The sequence below is a fragment of the Stegodyphus dumicola genome, chromosome 9 (assembly GCF_044657685.1).
Source record: "Stegodyphus dumicola isolate Sdum_Otavi_A_Nest chromosome 9, ASM4465768v1".
Lineage (NCBI taxonomy): Eukaryota > Metazoa > Arthropoda > Arachnida > Araneae > Eresidae > Stegodyphus > Stegodyphus dumicola.
The window spans coordinates 125,069,035-125,090,688 of record NC_140776.1 but is presented as its reverse complement, the minus strand read 5'-3'; the positions used below and the strand labels follow the sequence as shown (position 1 = coordinate 125,090,688).

Genomic DNA, 21,654 nt, shown 5'->3' with positions numbered 1-21,654 from the left:
CACAGAAGTCGCTCCACAGGTATCACTGTTACACTTAAAGATCACTTATACATTTCACTGTAGTAAAAATTTCACTGTGACACTTACTCTGCTCGTAAATGCACTCACTGAACATAAATGCACTTGTGCTAATCAGCACTAATCACTAATGCACTTTTGTGCACTAATTACTTGCACACGTATCACTGTAAGCACTTAATAATCACTTATTCACTTTCACTGTAGTGAAATTTCACTGTGACACTAACTCTAATCAGCACTAATCACTAATGCACTTTTTGTGCACTAATTACTTGCACATGTATCACTGTAAGCACTTAATATCACTTATTCACTTTCACTGTGACACTAACTCTAATCACTAATACACTTTTTGTGCACTAATTACTTGCACACTTATTACTGTAAGCACTTAATAATCACTTATTCACTTTCACTGTAGTAAAATTTCACTGTGACACTAACTCTAATCAGCACTAATCACTAATGCACTTTTTGTGCACTAATTGCTTGCACACGTATCACTGTAAGCACTTAATAATCACTTATTCACTTTCACTGCAGTAAAATTTCACTGTGACACTAACTCTGCTCGTAATTCACACAGACTTGCACTTTAAGTAATGCTAATGCTCTTATTCGAAGAAATTTGTAATGGTCAACAAATTAATTAATGCTAATTAATAAAATAGAATAATCAAAAGGTGACCAGAATGCTGTAATAGTACTATTATACATTCACGGAATAAATAATATGCACAGGGATACACACAAATAATATAGTATTACTATTTATGTTTAATTACTGCCTGATTAAAACACGTTGGTAAGCCAATTACCACACGTAAAAGTTTAGAATAAAGTACAGAGAAACTAAATCATAATGCTCTGATAAGAAATGCTACTGTTTATGCATTCCGTAAAAACATATTATCAAATACTGATACAAGAGAATTATACTGGCAATTAATATAATTAATGAGCCAGTTTGAACTGAGGTAAATAAAACAGATTTGTAATGGGAGCTAGAGCCTTCTGTGCAGAGTACAAATTAAATGCACACGATCACAGCAAAATTGTAGCGTTAGAAACTGTAATTAAATTAACATAGCAGTAATAGATATTATTAGATAGCGCAAAATGACACAAATTGACATAGTTTGATAATTATACAGTATCCGGTGTTATACCTGAAGCCTATTTTATAATATGAAGTTAATGACCAAAATTAGCCGAGTCTAACCAGTAAGTAATGCGATTCTTAATTAAACTAATTGATTTAATTAGAAACAGGCAATCCTACCTTGGTTGCTAACCTTCTCTGTACTATCTATAAGCAGCCGCGGTAAGCGAATTGACACTTGGCCGCTATTTTCTCTGCTCTTCTTCTGTATAATGAGTTTCTGCAGAAATCGTTCAAATATTGTCACTGTGTAATCCAAGAGATGGACATAAATCAGGTAAACACTGTACGTAAACACAGGCGCGCGAAGGTGAAAATCCTGTCCAAAATAAAGTCACAAAAAATGAAAACTCGGGTTGTAGTCGTCCAAAAAATTTGAAATTTATATCCCTGTAATCCCTGTCACATGAGGAGTCCAAAACTGAAGGTTCCGAAGAGCTACTTCAGTTAGTTGCCTAATTAGCGAAAAGACGAATTAAAACACAGTCCCTTTTGTTGGTCTTCTTTCCCCTTTGTTGATAGAAAGGAAGTCGCTGACGCCGGGGGGTCGCTGGACAGCAGGTGGTCGTTGGATCGCTTGAAAAGGTCGAGGGTCACGGACACCTCGTGGCTGCAGAATCACTTACTTTAAAAATTAATTACTAGCGGTATAATTAACCAATTGTCTTGAAACTGGTCTGTAAATACTCCTTGTAAGGTCCTCTTTCCAGCGATATAAAATTCAATATGATTCGGCTTCCGGCGGTCGCTCAAAAGCAATTTAAGGTTCAGCCCCGTTGGATGTTAAACTGAGAAATTAATGAATCCGTAATTAATGAACCGTTGGTCGTAGAACCAAAACATTAGTGTCTACGTATTCCTACTGATGTGGGCTAAATAATAAAACTTGTTTCAGCACCTGAAAATAAAAACTTCCGCTGCTAAAGACGAAACACGAGGAGCGACGAAAATGCGACCTACTGCTGCAAATATGGCCGCTGAATAGGGGTAACAGCTTCAACAGCATCATCGATATGCGCATCTTCTACCATTTCATCTGCAAGCTCTGCAATGGAAGAGAAGAGTTCCCAGTCTGCCCTATCAAACTGCCCAGTCTGCCCTATGAAACGAGGGGATCTTGACATGGGGTTTGCTCCTTTTTGTGCCAGAGATACAAAAATGGGATAGTGATCGCTGTTGTAAAGATCATTTCCCACACTAAAAGTGTAAAAAGGCAACAGAGATGGTGAACAGATGGCAAGGTCGAGAGCGTGGAATACGTATCCTGCCCATTATTCAGGAGACAAAGGCTATGATCTTCAATCATCTTCTCAATTTGTCTTTCTCGGCAATTTGTATCTTTACCACCCCTGAGCGGACTATGGCCATTAAAATCTCCTATAATGATATAGGGCTCAGGCAGCTGCTCAATAAGATCATTTAAATTTTGCTGATCAATGTGCTCATTTGGAGGCAAATACAGAGAAATAACTGAAACAACAATATCAAAATTTGTTTGAGTAGCGACAACTTGGAGGGATGTCGTCAAAGAAAGTACATTTAAGGGATAATCCAGTGAGATGAGGAGACCTACACCTCCACTGGCACGCTCACCTGCAAGCTTATCCTTCCTGACGAAAGAAAACCTTCGAAGTTTTGCATGTTGTTCTGGTTTCAGATTTGTTTCCTGTATTGCTAAGCACACAGGATGATACGCATTTATTATAGATTTGATGTCAAGCAAATTTCTGTGGAAACCGCGACAGTTCCATGAGATGAGGGTGGCCATTATGAATGGTTTTTGTTCTTTCTGTGCTGTTCTTTTGTTTTACGTGGAAGTAGATGCCTGGGAACTTCTAGACCCTCTTCTACTTCCATACTGTCTGAATCCGCAGATTCAGAAATTATATCGTCAAGAGAGCTATTGCTAGGACTTCTATTTTTATTAATTATTTTGTGACTTTCAGTTTTAGGTTTACTTTGAATGACTGTTTCTTTTTTTTTTTTTTTTTTGCATTAAATGAATTGCATTTTCCTTTTTCTTGGTGGATGTAGTCGGTTGGGTTTTATTTGGTACAGTCTGCGTGCCTATTGATGTTTGGGTGGCAATGCTACGTGTTGTTTTAACTGCACTCGCATATGATTTGTTTGATTGGAGCTGTGTGCTTTGAACTAGTTTTCTGGCTTCAGCATACGAGATGTTCCTGGTAACTTTTGCAGTCTGCACTTCTTTTTCGGATTTCCATTTTGGGCACATGCGTGAAAATGCTGGGTGCTGACCCTTGCAATTTATACACAAAGGCGCAGTGGTACAATTTTCAGAATCGTGGCCAATCTGTGCGCATTGGGTGCATGTGAGGCTGCCACGACAAGTCATCTTAGAATGGCCGAAACACTGGCACTGGAAACATCGCATAGGGTTAGGAATATAAGGTCTTTAGAGACAACGAGGAAGTGAGGATTTTCAGTAGTTTCCTTGGCATTTGCATTGGTACAAATCTTCTTGCTAATGGTTTTGTCAACAATTTCAATATCTTTGGCATTTGCATCTGTACGGATCTTCTTCTTGATGGATTTGTCGACAATTTCGATATCTTGGTTGGTTTCATTCAACTCAGCTTTTTTTAAGAATAAAGAGAGAAGCCATATTTAAGAAGAAAAGATTCGGGTCCGACGTCACCGCCCACCACGGAGCCCAACAAGGGAACACAGATTCTTGTGTTAGGGCTAGCCGGACCTATACGCAAACTGAAGCCCCACAGTCGGCTTTCCCGAAAGCAGGTACTCCCGAGAGCTTGACCCCAAGCCACTGACTGACACAAGGACTAGTGACCAGCCGATTGACACCCGTGAGGACAACTAAGGTGCCTCCCGTTTAGCTGAAGCAGAGGCCAAAGCAGTGTGTTGGGGACAGTACCTTGCCCCTCAACTACCAGGACCCTCCTTTCCAGCGACACGGGTCTCCACACACGGCAAACACGTGGGCAGTTTTCTAGCCACTTGAAAACTAGAGACAAGGGCTGTTCCAGTTTCTTGTGACGAGCCCCAAACTTCGAAGAGAGAAACCACAAGGGAGAAGGGAAGGGAAAAAGTTCCAGCCAAGAGAAGAGGAGACGGAAAAGAGGATAGATCACTGGGGCTCCAGGATCGTGACACTCGTCTCACCAAGAAGATGATCCCCTGAAGGGCTAGGGTACCTCAGGATTGCCACACCCGTACTCACAAAAGTGAGCCCCCTGAGGGTTATTATGAAAAGAAAAACATTACGAGTTAATACCATTTTATTCATATATTATTAATACCATTATTTATAATGTTTGGTAAGTTCGAATTCACTGTCACTTTATTCCTGCTTTACCAGATCGTTCTTATGCATTATTAGCTTAAATTAAAAAATTTTAGGATTTATTCATGCATTATTAGCTAAGATACACTAGTATAAAAATTTTCAGCTCATTTATAGATTTTGAATTAGCTTTTTTTATTCAACAAAGTAAACATATCGCACAATCTTATCTCAATAATTTAATAATAACAGCATTTTTCTTTTTTTTTCTATCGCAGGCAGTACTTGTTTACGAAACCAAAACGAGTATGACTTGGCAAAAAAAAGGTTAAATGTGTAACAATAACTCTTTTTACTTTTGCATGGCAGCAAATATCAATAACATCCTTATTTTGAGAAAGATTTACATGGAAAGTAAAAATATTTGCATCAAATATAAAACATATTTAAGAAAATATGAGACACAAGGCTAATTCTTGGGCGAATACAAAATAATTCATACACCCTCCCTCCCTCTCTTTATGTCTATTGCTATAGGTTTGATTATTCAAAGTATTTTCTTAAAAGATATTCTTTTGTCTGTCTATCAAATAACACACAATTTAATAGAAATAATCAGACTCTAGGTCAGCAGTTCCCAACCTTTTAACTAAAGGGTACCATCTAAACAAAGTTGAAAAACTTTAGTACCACCACTACCTTATACAATGATTATTTTACAAATTCTCAATAGAAATATTAAAATATATATATATATATATTGTCATTCGCACAACCTATTAGCTATCTGTAGTTAATATGCATACATAAAAAATATTAAACTAAAAATTGGTCACCCTTTTAATTATCAAAATTTAAGTTATAATAATACTTTAATTCTAAAATTTAGTCTAAAATTTAGGCCTGTTTAAGAGAGATCAAGTTCTTTATGTATGGTCTTATTTCACTTAGTTTTATATTTCAACGGAGTACACGGAAAAAGAACATAAAATTCAATTACTTGTACAAGGTGATTCCAGTAAATAATGTCACAGTATTTAATACATTTTGACGCTATTAATACATGTCATATACAGTGGCAATTTTCTTATACAATATGGCTGAAACTTTCCAACCAATTCAACAGAGATAGTAAAATAACAAAAGTACTAGAAATAAAATAATAAATTATGCAGTTTTAACTTAGCTATGATAGGTTACAGGTCCTTCTTTTACAAAATTTTTTTTACATACATAGGCGCTGCAGCAGATAACCACTTTTTCTTAAATTTTATGTGACCCAGCAGTGCAGGCGTCTTTCGTCCCATAGAAATGAATGTAAAGTATTTCCAGACTTTCGGAATTTGACCAGCAGTCAAAATTACCCGATTCAAATTTTTTTAACAATCTGCTACATATTCTATCTTAAACTGCATCTCCACCAAAAACTGTCACTAAATTTCGACACATTTCTGTAGCATCTCTTCCTTGTTGAAATTCATACAAATAAATTACAAAATCATAAATTAACTTTATCATTAACCATATTTATACACAATTGTGTCTCACTGAACAATGACATGGAAAACTTTTTGTTTCAGTTAATTTAGAAGAGTCGGCATTTATGCAACGATAAAGAGAGACACCATATATGGCTCAAATGAACACCTGCATGTGTGATGAGACTGAAATAACATCATCAGACAGCTTTATATTTATTTTGTTTTTCAACTTTCCATTAGACTTTATATCTCGCAAGTAGAAGTTTAAAATCCAGAAAAACAGAAGTGATTTTATTGTTTTACACCCTATTACTCCTACATCAAAGTTTCTTCATAGGATTTCATGCATTTTGTACAATAAAAGGTGTAAAATTTTTTTATTAAAAAGCAAATCTTAAGAGATAAATACAAATTTTACAGTTTTAAAAGTATTAAATAACTAAGGGGGCAAAATCTAGTTTTTTTAATAATACTGAAAACTGAAGAATTTAATAAAAATGTGGTTAAAATAGCTGTAGAATAGCAGGGTACTGATATAAAATATATGAAAGAATGTACTTAATACCAAAAACTGGAAAAAAGGGACATTATGGAAACTGACCAAGACCTGAGGTAGCCAACTTTAGTTTCTTGTGTCAGAATGATATATGAGCTGAAACTCTAAATAAAAAGTACATAGGACATGTTAAGTTTTTCAACAAAGTTACACTAGTATTAGGCATATTAAAAAGATGGTTCCAAACAGTAATTTCAGATGATAAACTGCTCTATGTGATACGTTATCTCTGTCATCAATGATGTTGAAATACAATTTAAGCAGATTCTGATCACACATCGCCTTCAGTAACACCAATAACAAAATTATTTATTATATTTGGATCACATTTGGAAAACATACAAATTTTCAAACAGAATTTTATGAAATAATTCATGTTGACTAACAGCATCTATTGATAGCTTACTTGCGACTGCTTTCTCACCAAAAAGAAAGAAGAAATGAAAAGAAAACAGTATTATATGTGGACCATTTGTTAACTGGTAAAAGTGAATCTAGCACAGCAGTATCTTGGGAAGTGAATTTCGTACAACAGTCTTTTGGGAAGTAAATTCTTGAAAAGTAAGCTCTGTATAGCAAACCAGAAAGATTGATTTGCTGGCTATCATCAACAGTGGTTGATCCACAAATCTCAAAGTTTACCAACATACAGTTTCAAACATGTGTAAAGCTCAAACTATTCACTAAGGACTTTTATAGTGAAAGCAGACCATTGCTGTAGACAATTTAGATGCAAATGACAAACTGCAGTGGCTTCAAACATCACACTTTTCGGGAGGGGGGCAGTAATTAATAAAGCACAAATGCAATACTTTCCTATTCGATAATACAAGTCTTTACATCTCAAAAGTGAATCGGCAACAATATTCAGAATTTAGAACGAGAATACTTTTTTAGTTTTTTATTCTTCTGAATTCTTTAGTCTTCTCATTTAACATTTGTTATTAAATTTGTAATAAAGTATATAACAGCATGAGCAATTTAAAAACAAGAGGTTATGCAAATGCAGTTGAAGAGTTAAAAAAGGATATATGCTCTGCTTTACACTATTGAATCAGAATTGGCATGCATTTGAAGACTTTAATCCATGTTACTCAGAAACAAACTTTTATGCTTTATATTTATTGCATTCTAAATTATATAACTATTATATAACTTAACTAACAGATACATTTGTGTTATGTATTATCAGTAATAATAAAAGACACTGCAAAATGAATGCCAATGGATACAATGTTTTTTTAGATATGTATTACCAGTAGTCATTTGATGTTAAAAATATTTCAGTTTTAGACTATATCAGAAATACTCAGTTTTTGTTTTAATTAATCAATTGCTTCTTTGCATATTTACTTTAAGAGCGGGAAATTTTCCCCAGTTACCTGATAAAAATTTATTACTTTATTAGTGCGCAAAATAAAAAATAGCAATGTGGTTTACCATATGAGGGTATTACATTTTATAAAGGTAAATTACAATATGCACTTTCCAATACATCATTTCATTTTATAATTGCAAGATTTTGCAAAAAATATAACTTTCAAAATTTAAGAATTTATTAAAACACACTCAAATTTATGTTGACAAATGTAATAACCAATGAGAAAATAACTAATTTATTACCACACCCCTCAAGAAATGATTTTATCTTTAAATCTGATAAGAACCTTCTTTTTGTCAAAGAATAATGCAAATTTTTCTTATTTCTCATATCTAAAAACTGTACATAACCATAGCAGTTCTTTAACATATATGTTCAATGAACATATAATGCTGAATATTAGCATTTTAGATTCTGTTTGTTGCCAGAGGTTAGTGCCTGATTACTACATAGCTAAAGTTACTTTGAGGAATATATGTTTAATGGAGCAATCTAAATTTATTTAGAAAGTGGAACATATGTTTACACATCTATTAGCTTCAGAGAACCAGTATTAAAAGTTAATCTGAAGTTAGTAAAACAAATCTGAAGGGGATATTTGCATCACAACATGTAATATTTCCAAAATATTTATACGAAGAAATAAATAAAAATTTGATGATTTTTAATCAGAAAATTACATTAAATTTTATTTATTTCAGATGCACAATATGAATACATCTTATTATTAGAAAAGTTATTACTAATTAAATAAATCTACTGTATTATTAATAATTACTTATTAATAATACAGTAGATTTAAAGTTATTTAACATTTCATGCTCTTTTTTATCAGTTATTTAAATTTAATGTAGACTGTTTTTATTTAAAAAAAAAAAAAAAAAAACTATCATTTCAAGAGAATGTATTTCCATATACTATATAAAAGATAACATAAAGTTATCATGATAGTAATTTAAAGCCCCCCATCAAAAAAATCAGATGACTATCATAATAAAAATAGCATTTATAAGTATGTATATAATCATACCCTGTTAAGAAACATAATTGTTTCAAAAGCATCTCTAAAAGGTGAATTTAGGTTCAATCTGAATCCACCAATGTCTACCACAAACAGTAGAACCTTTGTACGAAGGCAGTGCTTCAGAAATTTGTGACCCATTCCATAGTTGACATGAGCTCCTTCTATTAAGCCAGGCAAATCAGCAGCACTTATCTTTAAAAAGAGAGGCAAAATTATTTATAAAAAAAGAAAAGCATGCTTTCTTCACGAGGCAGTAAAGTATAAAATTAAAGACATATTGGAAACATAGAAAAAAAAACTTTTACATCATAAGTATATCATAATCAGCTTTAAAGGATAAAGGCTTTAGCCATATCTAGTTGAATAAAGCTAATAATTAAGCCATATCTAGTTTACAATCCTGCTATCTTTAATTTCGATTCTAAAGCTATACAACTGTAATATACAATAAAAAATGGTCTAGATCCCCCTCTGAAGAATAAAATGTATGCTATTATTACAGCTGCATTTAAGCTTGTTTATAAACAGTATGCCAATATTATATTAATTATTTGTGAGTAATATTGAAAATAACTATATGACTTGGTAGATTCTATGCTAAATACGCTAGTCTAAAAAGTGCAATTACAGATGCATTATATTTATATAAACATAAAATTACAACACATAATTAAATATATCCTTCACTATTAAATGTAAACATGCTGACTCTCTCGAATTCCATTCCAGGCCAGGAATGATCTGGTGCATGGGAATTTGAAATAGGAAATAACCTCCTCAAACATTTGTGGTGGTTTAGCCTTAATTGGACTTTTGAACTGTTATTTACTGTAACTGTTTATTTAACTGCACTAATAAACTGTACCTTTAACTGTAAAGAAACTGTAAACATGTAACGGTATCTGTAACTTTAACTGTATCTAAGTAGTGTAGCAGATGCATGCTTCTTGTAACCTGTTTTTGTTGAATATAAAATCATCCAGTTAATGTAATGAAGATGAGTAGCTATGTGATTTTATCAAGTGAATTAGTCTCTATCATCAGTTAGTTCTCTTCCAATATAATGACATAGTATATACTACTGGCTTACTTAGCTCACTACAGTTTAACTTGTGCATAATCTGATTTAAAAATACCTATGGCTTTTATTTTTTTACGTATCATTATCAATAATTTTACATTTGTAATTATTAAACTGATGACATATGCTCTGGATGCACATAGATGCTTATAGTGAATGATGTGTGCTTGATTTTTCACTTATGAGTCTTCACTGTAATGCACTAGGCAAGCAGTCACAACATAAGCCATTACAGTGGAGGAGAACAAATTGATTATAGAGATAAATTTTCTTAATAAAATCAAACTACTAGTTATCTTCAGAACATTAACAACTTCCATATTCAACAAAATCATGTTACAAGAAGCATGCATCCACACACAACAGTGAGCAGAACTATATTAATCACTGAGATACAGTCAGTTACATACTTACAGTTTCTTCAAATGTCAGTTACTATTAAACTGCCACACATTCGTAATACTTTTTACTGAATATCAACAGTTTCATTAAAAGTACATTTGATTTACAGTTTCAGCATCCTAAATTTCACCAGTAGCGCTAATCACCCAGTACCATTTGGCTCTAGAATAATCCAGATTGTGTTAAATTTGATAAGCACATGTAAATAATTATCCCCAAAATATTTATATAGAAAATGCTTGTGCTATATTAAAAATAAAAATGATGGAGACTTTTATACTGTTCTTGATAATGAGGGTTCTTCATAATTATTTTACAGTGTTATAATGATAAATTAACTTAAAAATATTAGAAAAACTAATGATGTAGTATGTGATCTACCTCTTTTAGATGTTTATTTCTTAGATGGCACCATTCTTTGATATCACTATTTTTAAATATGAAAACAAATACAAAAACTAAGAATATATAAATAAAAATAATTTCATTTATTAATTTAATAACCTATTAAATTTTTAATTTCCTTAATTTTAAATGCCTTCCAATTTTTAAACACAAGCAAAAGGGCCATTTTTAAAAAGGCCATTTTTATGTGTTGTTCACTCATGTTCAACCAAGACATCTTGCGGCATCATGTCTTCTCTTTTTAACAAAGGATTTAAAACTTGTATTTATATCTCCAAAGAAATAAATTTCCTTTTAAAAATTGCTTTCTTACAAAAAGTTTTTCAAAGAAATCATAATTTCATAATTTATGAAATCTATCAACTGAACACTTGGAGCATAAGATTCATGTGCATGACTCAACTGCAAATGAATTTCAATGCAAAAAATTGCAGGTATTCCCAGAATTTATTTTATTTTTGCATGTATAATTAAATGATTGTTATTGTCTATGTCAAACATGATGGCATAGCATGTAACTTAATTTTGTAAATGTTTAGAAAAAAATCATATAATCAAAATGTGTACATATATCAAGCGTTACAAGAGGGGTAATGAATATATATTCATATGTTAGAATGAAATCATATTGCTGTGCTATATGAGGGTTTCTGCAAACTTCTTAATGTGTAAGAGTAAAACCATGTTATATAAGGGATATCTGTGTATTATACATACACCTATATTATATATACACATACAATAAAAGAAGTGTTACACTGAAATTTGATCTGGATATATCTTTATTTGGAACACTTTGTATTACTTATTAAGGTAATCTCTACCAGTTTTTCTGGCACTTTTTTTTTAATGTTAGGTTATGAAATAAGTATGAAGTTTTCAAAGGTGCATTTTTAAGAAAAAAATACCATTTTTTTTCCAGCCAACATAATCAGAAAAGGGGGAGAAAGAAAGGTAGACTTACCTCCCTACAATCAGGATACTTTAAAATTCCAACATTTGGTTCAATGGTCGTAACTATAAAAAGAAAGAGACACATATAATATTGCAGATATTATTAATTATAATAAACACAGCACGATTTAATTGTATAATTGGAGGGAAATGATAAAATTGTATAATAAAAATACTAGTTCAAAAATAATTCTTGTGAGAAAATACAGTTTCTACACTGAAATTACATTAGGAAAAAATCTGATGTGTACACCACATGACTTCCTTGTACAGAATATTAAATTATATGCATTTTTTTCTTGAATTTCATTTAAATTGATTGGATTGAATAAAATGTACTTCGTAGGCAGCGCATAAAGCACAATGGAATAAATGCACTCTTTAAAATTCACTATATGTGTTTACTATAACGACACTCTCAATGCACAAAATTTATATCATTTGAAGAATTATCTTATCATTGCCACATGTTTTATTCAAATACTATAATAAAGCTAGAACAATGTACGAAAGAAATTAAGCAAACAAAACAGGAAAGAAACAGTTTTTCACAGACGATTTAGTATTTCTCATTCAATTAATTCAGTTCTCACTTTGCGACAAGGCAAAAGTACATAAAAACTCAAAATATCTGTATTAAAAATTACGAAGCAAATCTTAAACACTTATTTCCTCGAAAAAATTCCAGAAAGGATTAAGCATGATTTAATTCGCAATAATAAATGAAGGCATTATTTTTGTTGTTGCGAAGCTTAGTCTCTCTAGATTGGCAACAAATCTACAATTCTGCTGTTTCAAATGTAAACAAATATGTCCGCCATGTTATTTAAAACTGAACCGCACTTAAACAGCTTTTAAATTGTTGATAATTGTACAAATATTGCTTCGAGAATTACGAAAGGCATAAAAACCTTAACCGGAAGATATAAACAACATAATTCAATCATTTTTAAAGCAAAAAATGTACAATTTACAAACATATAAGAGTAAAGAAACTGAGACCACTGTGCCGAGTAACAAAGTGGATATATATATAAATATATTTATATACATTTGGTGTGGCCGATTGCAACCAAAATACGAGCTGCACATCTACATGTTATAGCAGTCCTATATACAAAATTTTAACGTTCTGAGGCTACTCGTTTTTGAGTTATGCAAGACACGTACATACGTTCGTACAGACGCCACGAAAAATTCTCTTCAGAATTAGTTTTAAAGCAGTTTTATAATTTTTTTGGAGGAAATGAGTCTTTTGATCTGTCCTTACGTACAAATATCACGCAAAAATATTGTTAAATTGCATTCTATAGTGGTCAAAATGGATATTTTCGTTGAAATATGCTGTCTGAAACTTTTCGCGATTACAATACTTCCTTTTTACTTCGTACAAGGAAGTAAAAAAGGGGTAAAAGCAAAAAAGCATACAGAAAATCAAACTCTCCTTTTTATATTTAACTGCAATAGTGACAGAGTACCAAATGAGAACTTGAGGTTAAATAGGAAGGCATACAGGAAAGAGAAAAATATACTTACATGGATAGCTGGCTATTTTAGGTTTGGCTTTTGATAATGCTGACAATAATGTAGATTTCCCTGCATTGGGAAAACTGGGAAAAAAAAATAAATGAATAATACACATGTATATTATATCAACTTTTAATAAATGTTATAAAAATTGTTTATATAAAATGAAACCTGTAGATAGGTATATATGCATAAAAAAGAAAAGATTTAAAACATTTTGAAATCAATTCTTTAGGAGTAAAATATTTAGTTTAAAATAAAATAGTAATGACATCTTTTTTTTTTTTTTTTCCCATCAAAAGAGAATGAAAATAAATAAATACAAAGAACTGCGGTACCAGGAACTGATGATTTGACTGCCATCCACACAGCATTTTTAATTCATCTTTAAAACTGCCATATTATTTAATCTAGGCAAGAAAATGAGATATCATGTCTCATAACAATGTAGAAAAACAAATCTGCACACCTTTGAATTCAGTCAGATGAATAGTTCAGTCTTGATGAAACTTGACATTAGTAGCGGAAAGACCAAGGGCCCTATTCACAACACAGATGTTAAATAATGATCCTAACTTAGTGAGTGGTCAGTAAAGCTAATGACTCCAATAACCATAAGGACTGATGGCTAAAATGGTATTCTTCAAAGTGACCAACAAAGCAATCTTTGCAGTAAGCACCCTTTGTTCACGAGTTCTGGAAGTTCATTAAAATTGGTCAATTAGACAATACTTTAAAAAGATGTGAAGAAAAATAATAACATATAGAGGTGGATAAACAAGTCTTGCTATGGAGTTCTGATGAATATTTTGAATCAGGGAGATGAAAATATTTGATTCCCATTTTCATACTGCATGAAAACAATTATTTTAGTCAATACACCACAATTAATACAGAAACTTTAATCATAAAGTTTCTGCATTAATCATGGTGTATTGTATTTTTAGGATTAAAAATTTAAATATAAAACAAAATATTGGAATTTATCCTCCATTTTTAAATTGCATAAATAAATTATATGCAAAACAGAATTTTACTTCAACAGAAATGATTCAAATTATCTTTTCTTTATTACAAACAAAACCGAAAAATCAAATCACTAATAATAAAGATTAAGATGAACAAAATCTCAGATGAAACTATTGTATCTGAAGCAAATTTTTAGAGTGATTGGAAAAATTAAACAGGAACAGGAAGTCCTAAAATGATAGAAAATGAATACTTTTGATTAAATATAAAAGCCACTTAATAAAAATAATTGTGTAGTGTTAACTACACTAAATAAATTCTGTGTATTATTAATTCTTAACAGATTAATAATTTTAATAATAGATGGCAATAAAGGACTGCTAAAAGTTTCAGCAAGGAAAGAAAATGTTAAACTAATTGGAGAAGGATTTACAGATGACTAATAAATACCATATATACCCGTGTATAAGTCCCCCTCCCCTGCTTTTAAGACAGCATGTTGATGTTCTCAATAAAATTTCACTCACAATTTAGTGAATTTTTGTTTATTTCCATTTTAGCACATCATAAAATTTATAAATACATCCAAAATTTTCAAAGAATTTTATTCAAATCCTTCAAATTCTGATTCAGAATCACCAAAAAAAACCTGAAAGTCTTTTTCAGTCATTGGCAAGTTGTTATAAATTTCATAACTTGATTTGTCACAGCTAGTGTCGCTATCATCACTTGGATAAAATGCATCACCTTCTGTGCCATCCAAGTTATTGCAAATGCAACACTTTTTGAATGATTTGATTATCATTTCAGCAGGAATTATGCCCTCAGCTTCTTTCACCCATCGTCCAATTAAAGTTATGTCCAGCTTTCTAATAGTGCCACCTTTGGTTTCAGGAGACAAATCAGATTGTATCCATTTTGTCCAATAATTGTGGTGTTGGTGTATTTAATTATGGCAAAGCACACTAGGGCTATCTGCCTAAGGGGGAGGATGCCTTTGTGGAGGACTTTCTAAGAGAAACTGGCTCGTATACACGTTACACATGGGGAAAACCACGAAAACACCCATGCAGCCAGCCTGTTCGCGGGATTCGAACCTCGGACCGAACTACCAGTGTTCAGTGACTTTACCGCTCAGCCGCTGGTGGGCCCCAATACTATTCACCTTGAATGGCTTATTTACGTTGACACCCAATGGTTGTAAAATGGATGCCAGCCCTTCTGGGATCACAGAAAGCATTGCTTTTAAACTTTCTGCATCTTTTTTTTACCACTTCTGAATGATGTGATCGAAACATATCCTAAATGAAAAGGGAAGGTTTCTCTAAAAGTGCACCTGGTTTTTCACACCATACATTTTGAAACCAGTCAATCATTAGGGTTTCATCCATCCAACCATTGTTCTAATCACAAACAAGAACACCTAACAGATACGCTGTCTTTTACGCTAACATTTTGCATTTCAAAATAATCATCGGAGGCAACTTATTGGTATTTGCTAAACAGTAAGAAGAACTTCGAAACAAGCTTTCTCATGACCAGTCATTTTTACATGAGCTGTTTTTCATTCTTTTTATCAACAGTGAAACTTTTAGGAAGATCAAAAGTCATGAGGTTTCATCCATGTTTTTTTTTTTTTTTTTTTTGAGACATTTCAAAATTAGTTATTTTTCTTTTTCCAATCATTCTTTCAAAAGTTTATTAATTTCTCTTGAGGTGACTCTGCAAGTTCTGTAAAATTTTGGTATGTTGTCATAAACATAGTCCATAACAATTCATGAATCTCGTGCACCAATGTTGTGATGCATTAAAAGAGTTATTTACAGGAGCAAATTTTTAATCCTTGAATTTCATCGCTCATAAACATACCGCAGTTCAGGTTATGACATGATCTTGGCATCTTTGGTCTAGAATCAAGTCACTTTTTCCAGTTCTGGGAAAGATACCAGAAAAAGGGGGCGGATAAATTTAAAATTGTGTGTTTTTCCTGAATGAATGCTATATTTAATAATGAAGATCAGCGACGCATTGTTGATCAGTGGAAGCGCTATCGCAGATCTTTTTTCAGTTTCGGTGTATAAGCTGACCCCCTATTTTGAAATTCTTTCATTCAATTTTCAACTTAGATGCAGATATATAAGTTGAAATTCACATAACTTAGTTTTTAAACTCATTCAGAAGTGGTAAAACTTAACTAAGTTTAAAAGCTGAATCTTAATCTCACACAAATGAAATATATTTGAAGTGTAATAAATGTGCAAAATGTTGATGATTTGAATAAAAGATGGCAACCGGCAAGTATTAAAAGTCTTAATAGGAAAAGAAGGTAATAAGCTTATAGAGGGGTGATATTTCAATAAAAATATCTAAATAGAAATATAAATTAAAAAGTTAAATGCGTATTTTGATATCAAGAAAATGCACTATGAGTGTAATAACTGTGTAGAGATTGATAATTTAAATATAGCAGGCAATAAAAAAAAGTCTACTGGTTTCAATCTGACAACTTTCTGCTTCACAAGCCGCAGAATCAGAACCATTTAGCTATCACCTACATAAAAAATTGAATGCAAAAACAGAAAATAAGGGCTAAATGTGCACAGAGGGGATGATCTTATGACTAACTGAAAGGCAGGTAGAGTAACATCAGCAGCAGATATAAAAGACATGATATGCGAAATTTGGGAAAATAAATATAATGGTAAATATGACTGTCTAAAATTTTAATGTCTACATGATATTAAAACCAGTATGTTCATTTTAAAGCATTGTCTTACTAAGAGAACTGGACATTGAAAAGACTGAAAAAAAAAGTGGCAGCAATTAACATTCTACCAGAAATTCTAAAAATATAGTGCTTTTAAAACTTTTAGGATTTTACTATTGAATTTTATGTGGCGTAAGTGCAAAGACATTGATGCTGGTATGTTAAGATATTAGAATTTGAAGCTCAGATTCTCCACAAATTCACAGGTTATTTTTGAAATCATCACTAAAATTTGTTGTTCAATTCTTAAAGATCCCATTTCTGATTTTAATTTATTATGTAAATTTGCTTTCAGATATATTGGCTAAATTGAAAGAGGAACTTTCTCGACAGGGAACATGAATCATATGTTCAAAAGAGAGATATAAACAAAATTTTCACAGCTAAACACAATTTTGGCTTTTGATCCACAAAAATTATCTGCAAAGCTTCTTCAATCAGTAAATTAGATTTCTTTGAACCCTTCCACATTAACAAAAATTCTTTTCACTTAATGACATTAATTTTTCAGCGTTTTTCAAATTCTAATACCTTAGTATTGTTCACATTTCATTACTATGTTCCTCAGCAGATCACATTACATTTATTTTTGTTTTACTCTGTTCATTTCTTTGCACATTGATTCATTCTCCAACTGCTGAAATTTTCTTTCTTCCTTCTGAAATAAGGACACTTAGGTCTGACTGCTCTCAAAATTGATTTCAAAATCTATGCTGAAATTAAGCTAGTTTTCTGTCTAATTTTGAAATCTCTAGTGTTTTTAGCATTAAATAAAGCCAAAAATGTGGTACTTGGGTATAAATTTTCTCATTATGCATCCTGGAAAGAAACTTTTGTCAGATAAATATGCACAAATTTTACTAAAATATTGTTGCATATAGTTTCGTCTACCTGTACACACTGACAGCTAAACATGCTGTTGATTGAAATGTTGCTAAATGTTGGTTGAATGGTTAAATATCCTATCGGCTAAATGTCCGTGTTGGCTAAATGTCTATGTCAGCTAAATGTCCTGTTGGCTAAGTGTCTGCAACTGGTGCAGGAGAGGCAGGCGAGTTGTTCTAAAATGGCTTACAGTGAAGCCATCAGGGCACTTATTGCAGCTTTTGAATAGTATAATACATTCGTACAATCCTTTTCAAAAGATGTCATCCTGTAGCTGCCACCATCATACCTAAGGAGTGTTCAAGCCACTGGTAGAAATATTAGACTGCATCAACCTCAATATTTGGCCATGCATAGGGTAACCAGTCTGCTTCTCCAAAAGTGGATAAAAGACCTCTGTTGAACTCACTCCATTGTAACATCACTAATTAAGTTTGGGCAGCATTTTCATTTTCTAATGCAAACAACATTATAAAACACACTGCTCAAATTGACACAATGTATGTATATCTTGCATATGCTTGACAATGTAGACATTAGACCTAATCTTATTATTGGTATACATTTTCCATACCTTGCATTTCTGGCAAAAAAGCATTTTCAAGATTGTAAGATTATTTTTCTGTGTGAATATTTTTTAGAAGTGACACAGAGTGCAACTACAATCAATGCAACAAAATATCTACCATTTGAACAGTGGCTTCTCTACAGAAATTTTTTTAATACTTATGAATATTAGTATTTATTTATATTTCTCAAATGCATTTTATATAAAAGTAGAGGAGAGAAACAAAATCATAGTTTGCATAATAACAAAATTCCTGGGGCAGCTGGGAAAAGAATGCATATGTAATATATACAAATAAATACAGAATAAGATTTTACTGCACGTATATATATATGATATAGAAGATAATGATGCTGGATGCCTGATACTGGTGACTTTTTCAATAAAACTGGCAACTGTGCATTTCTACAGATCACCTTTATTTAACAACACTTTGCAGAACAATAACAAAAATGAAGCACAGCAAACATCCCAATCAGTATGCTCTGTTCAAGAATTTCAAGTATACATTTCACATTATAGTACACAGAAAGTAGTAGTAGACTACATATAGTCAGTTTAAAAAAAAAACCACACTTTTGGAAAAGGATTATTACAAATTAAAAATCTTATCTTACATGCATTATTATCACAAGGACAAATTAAAATTTTATCTTTCATAAGACCATCTATGCATAAAGTGCACTTTATAAAATACATTTAATGTAAGCATAATCCTCTCCATCAGAATTTATAAAACAAAGTACTTTCTGATTATTAACACCTGAAAAATATTCACAAGGCAATGCACTATGTTGCCAAAACAGGCATCCATGATGTTGGCTAAATGTATTTATGTGGAAACCTAAGTATATGCGCACATGCAGCAATGAATGACAATTTCCATGAAAGGCCATGTTTCTACCTTCAAATTCAAAGGCCATTAGTGTTCCCTCTTGTTATACAGAATGCACTTTTTTTGGAACTTGTCTTCTGTAGTGGCCTTGGCAAAAGAAAATGTATGATTTCTTGTCAAATATTGCAAGCATCCATAAAAACATAACTGGTTACAGTAAAACTATACATTGGCAGTTCATTCAACATTAAACAACACAAGTTATTTAATATAAGAAAAGAAATTAAATATTAAACTGTGTACTTTTCCATTATGCACCTGCCATGCATTGGGAGGTTCATTATGAAAGCGTACCTAAATTTGTATTTGTTGTAATATTTAATAAAATTTTATCAGCAGTTTATTTAACATAATTTTCAAAAGAATTTATTTAATACATACATTAATTATGGCATTTGATACATTTATGTAAGCAATTTATTTAAAATAACAGCATATATATATATACACATTGGAAAATTCTATTTCATTTTATTTAAAACGATTTTGTTAACATTAAAAAACATTATATATTAGTTATAATTACATCAGTCAATAATTACATTAGTTAATAACACTTTTTTTTAATACAGATTCTTTCTGGTGGTCACAGTTCAATAACTGCTGCTAATAAATGCCTCACATATCAACTATAGCATTTTTTTCTATTGATGAAGATTGAAAGTAATAAATATAAAAATTTTTATAATCAAAAATCACTATTGTAACACAATATCACACATGCACAAATAGGTAACCATTTGCTTATCATAAGTGCATGTACTAGTTGTGGATCGTTTCTCGCCAATGCATTAAGTCACCAAAGCTACAAAAGAAGACACATACTGATCTTTTCTTAATATGTTTCACAAACAATAATCACGTAACACATGGACTGTATTCCTTCACTTTTATTTCATTACACTAATTATAAATAAGATGTCAGCGAAGCGAAATAATTGATACAAAATAAGCGAGCCATTCTACATGGCTGTCAAAAACACAATTCTATCAATCAATTATCTTGTTGCCACACATAAAGTTCAAAACTAAAGGAAGAAAAATAAAAGAAATTTACGCTGTTTGCAACAATAAAATGAAGCAAACGATACTCACATAAACATCCTGGCTCTACAGTTGGAGCATTTTGAAACTTCTTAGTCTGTAATAAAAGATAAACAAAAGAAAAACAATACAAAATATTATATGCGAAGCAGTTCATGGTTTTTAGTCTGAATAGGAAGAGGACACAATTTCATGACTGGTCGTTTTATGACACCATGACCAGTTTTAATACTAACAACTCTGACTCTATGATCTGAGCCCGGATGAACAGTAATTATTCTCCCTAACCTCCATTTAAGAGGTGGAAGATTGTCTTCCTTGATGAGGACTAAGTCATTGACTTCTAAATTGTTTTGTTTGCCATTTAGGTATTTGCTGAAGCTGAGACAGGTATTCTCGACTCCATCTTTTCCAGAAGTGCTGAAAAATAAACTGTCTCACATGTCATCTGTCAAGGTGATTGAAGGAACTATAATTTAGGTCTGGTTCAGGTATGGCAGTTAAAGACGTTCCTATTAGAAAATGACCAGGTGTTAATGTAGTTAAATCATTTGGATCAGCCAATGTTGGACACAATGGCCTAGAGTTGAGACAAGTCTCAACCTGCGCTATCAAAGTCTGAAATTCCAGATAGGTCAGCAAAGTATCACCAACAGTCCTTTTTAGATGTAATTTCATTGACTTTGCTGCCGATTCCCATAGTCCACCAAAATGGGGAGATGATGGTGGGTTGAATATCCATTTTATTTCCTCTAAAGACAAAAATTTGTGAATTTCTTGATTTTGCTTACATTGCAAAAAACATTTTCTGATTTCTTTGTCTGAACCTTTAAAGTTAGTACTGCAGTCACTATAAATCTCAAATGGTTTCCCTCTTCTTGCAATAAATCGTTTCAATGCACTTAAAAATGCCTTTGTTGACAAATCTTCTACCACTTCAAGATGTACTGCCTTGATTACAAAACACACAAATAAGCATACGTAATATTTAAATGATTTTTGTCCATGTCCTGCACGATGTTTAATCATGAACGGTCAGAAAAATCTATTGCAGTTGGATTGAAATGGTCGTGATTGTGTTACTCTAGATTCCGGTAGATCAGCCATTATTTGACTTGCAGTGTTAGCTCTAAGTTTGTAACATGTGATACAAGATCTTACTACTTTTCGGATAGCAGATCTAGAAGCTATAACCCAAAATTGCTGTCTAATTAAAGATAGAAGAAGTTCTGGTGCTGCATGCAGGTATTTAACATGAAAGTGCCTA

General features: G+C 32.0%; 1 protein-coding gene across 2 annotated transcripts in view; it reads right to left on the bottom strand.

Moving 5' to 3' along the window:
* LOC118189531 (GTP-binding protein 10) overlaps nt 1-21,654 on the bottom strand; it is an 85,048-nt gene that overhangs the window by 27,941 nt on the left and 35,453 nt on the right. For both annotated transcript variants that reach the window (XM_085824054.1, XM_085824055.1), the window contains exons 5-7: nt 13,269-13,342; nt 11,743-11,795; nt 8,897-9,082 (exon numbers count right to left, since the gene is read on the bottom strand). In XM_085824054.1, coding sequence (XP_085680180.1) covers nt 8,897-9,082; nt 11,743-11,795; nt 13,269-13,342 — 313 coding nt within the window. The remainder of the gene's footprint in view (nt 1-8,896; nt 9,083-11,742; nt 11,796-13,268; nt 13,343-21,654) is intronic.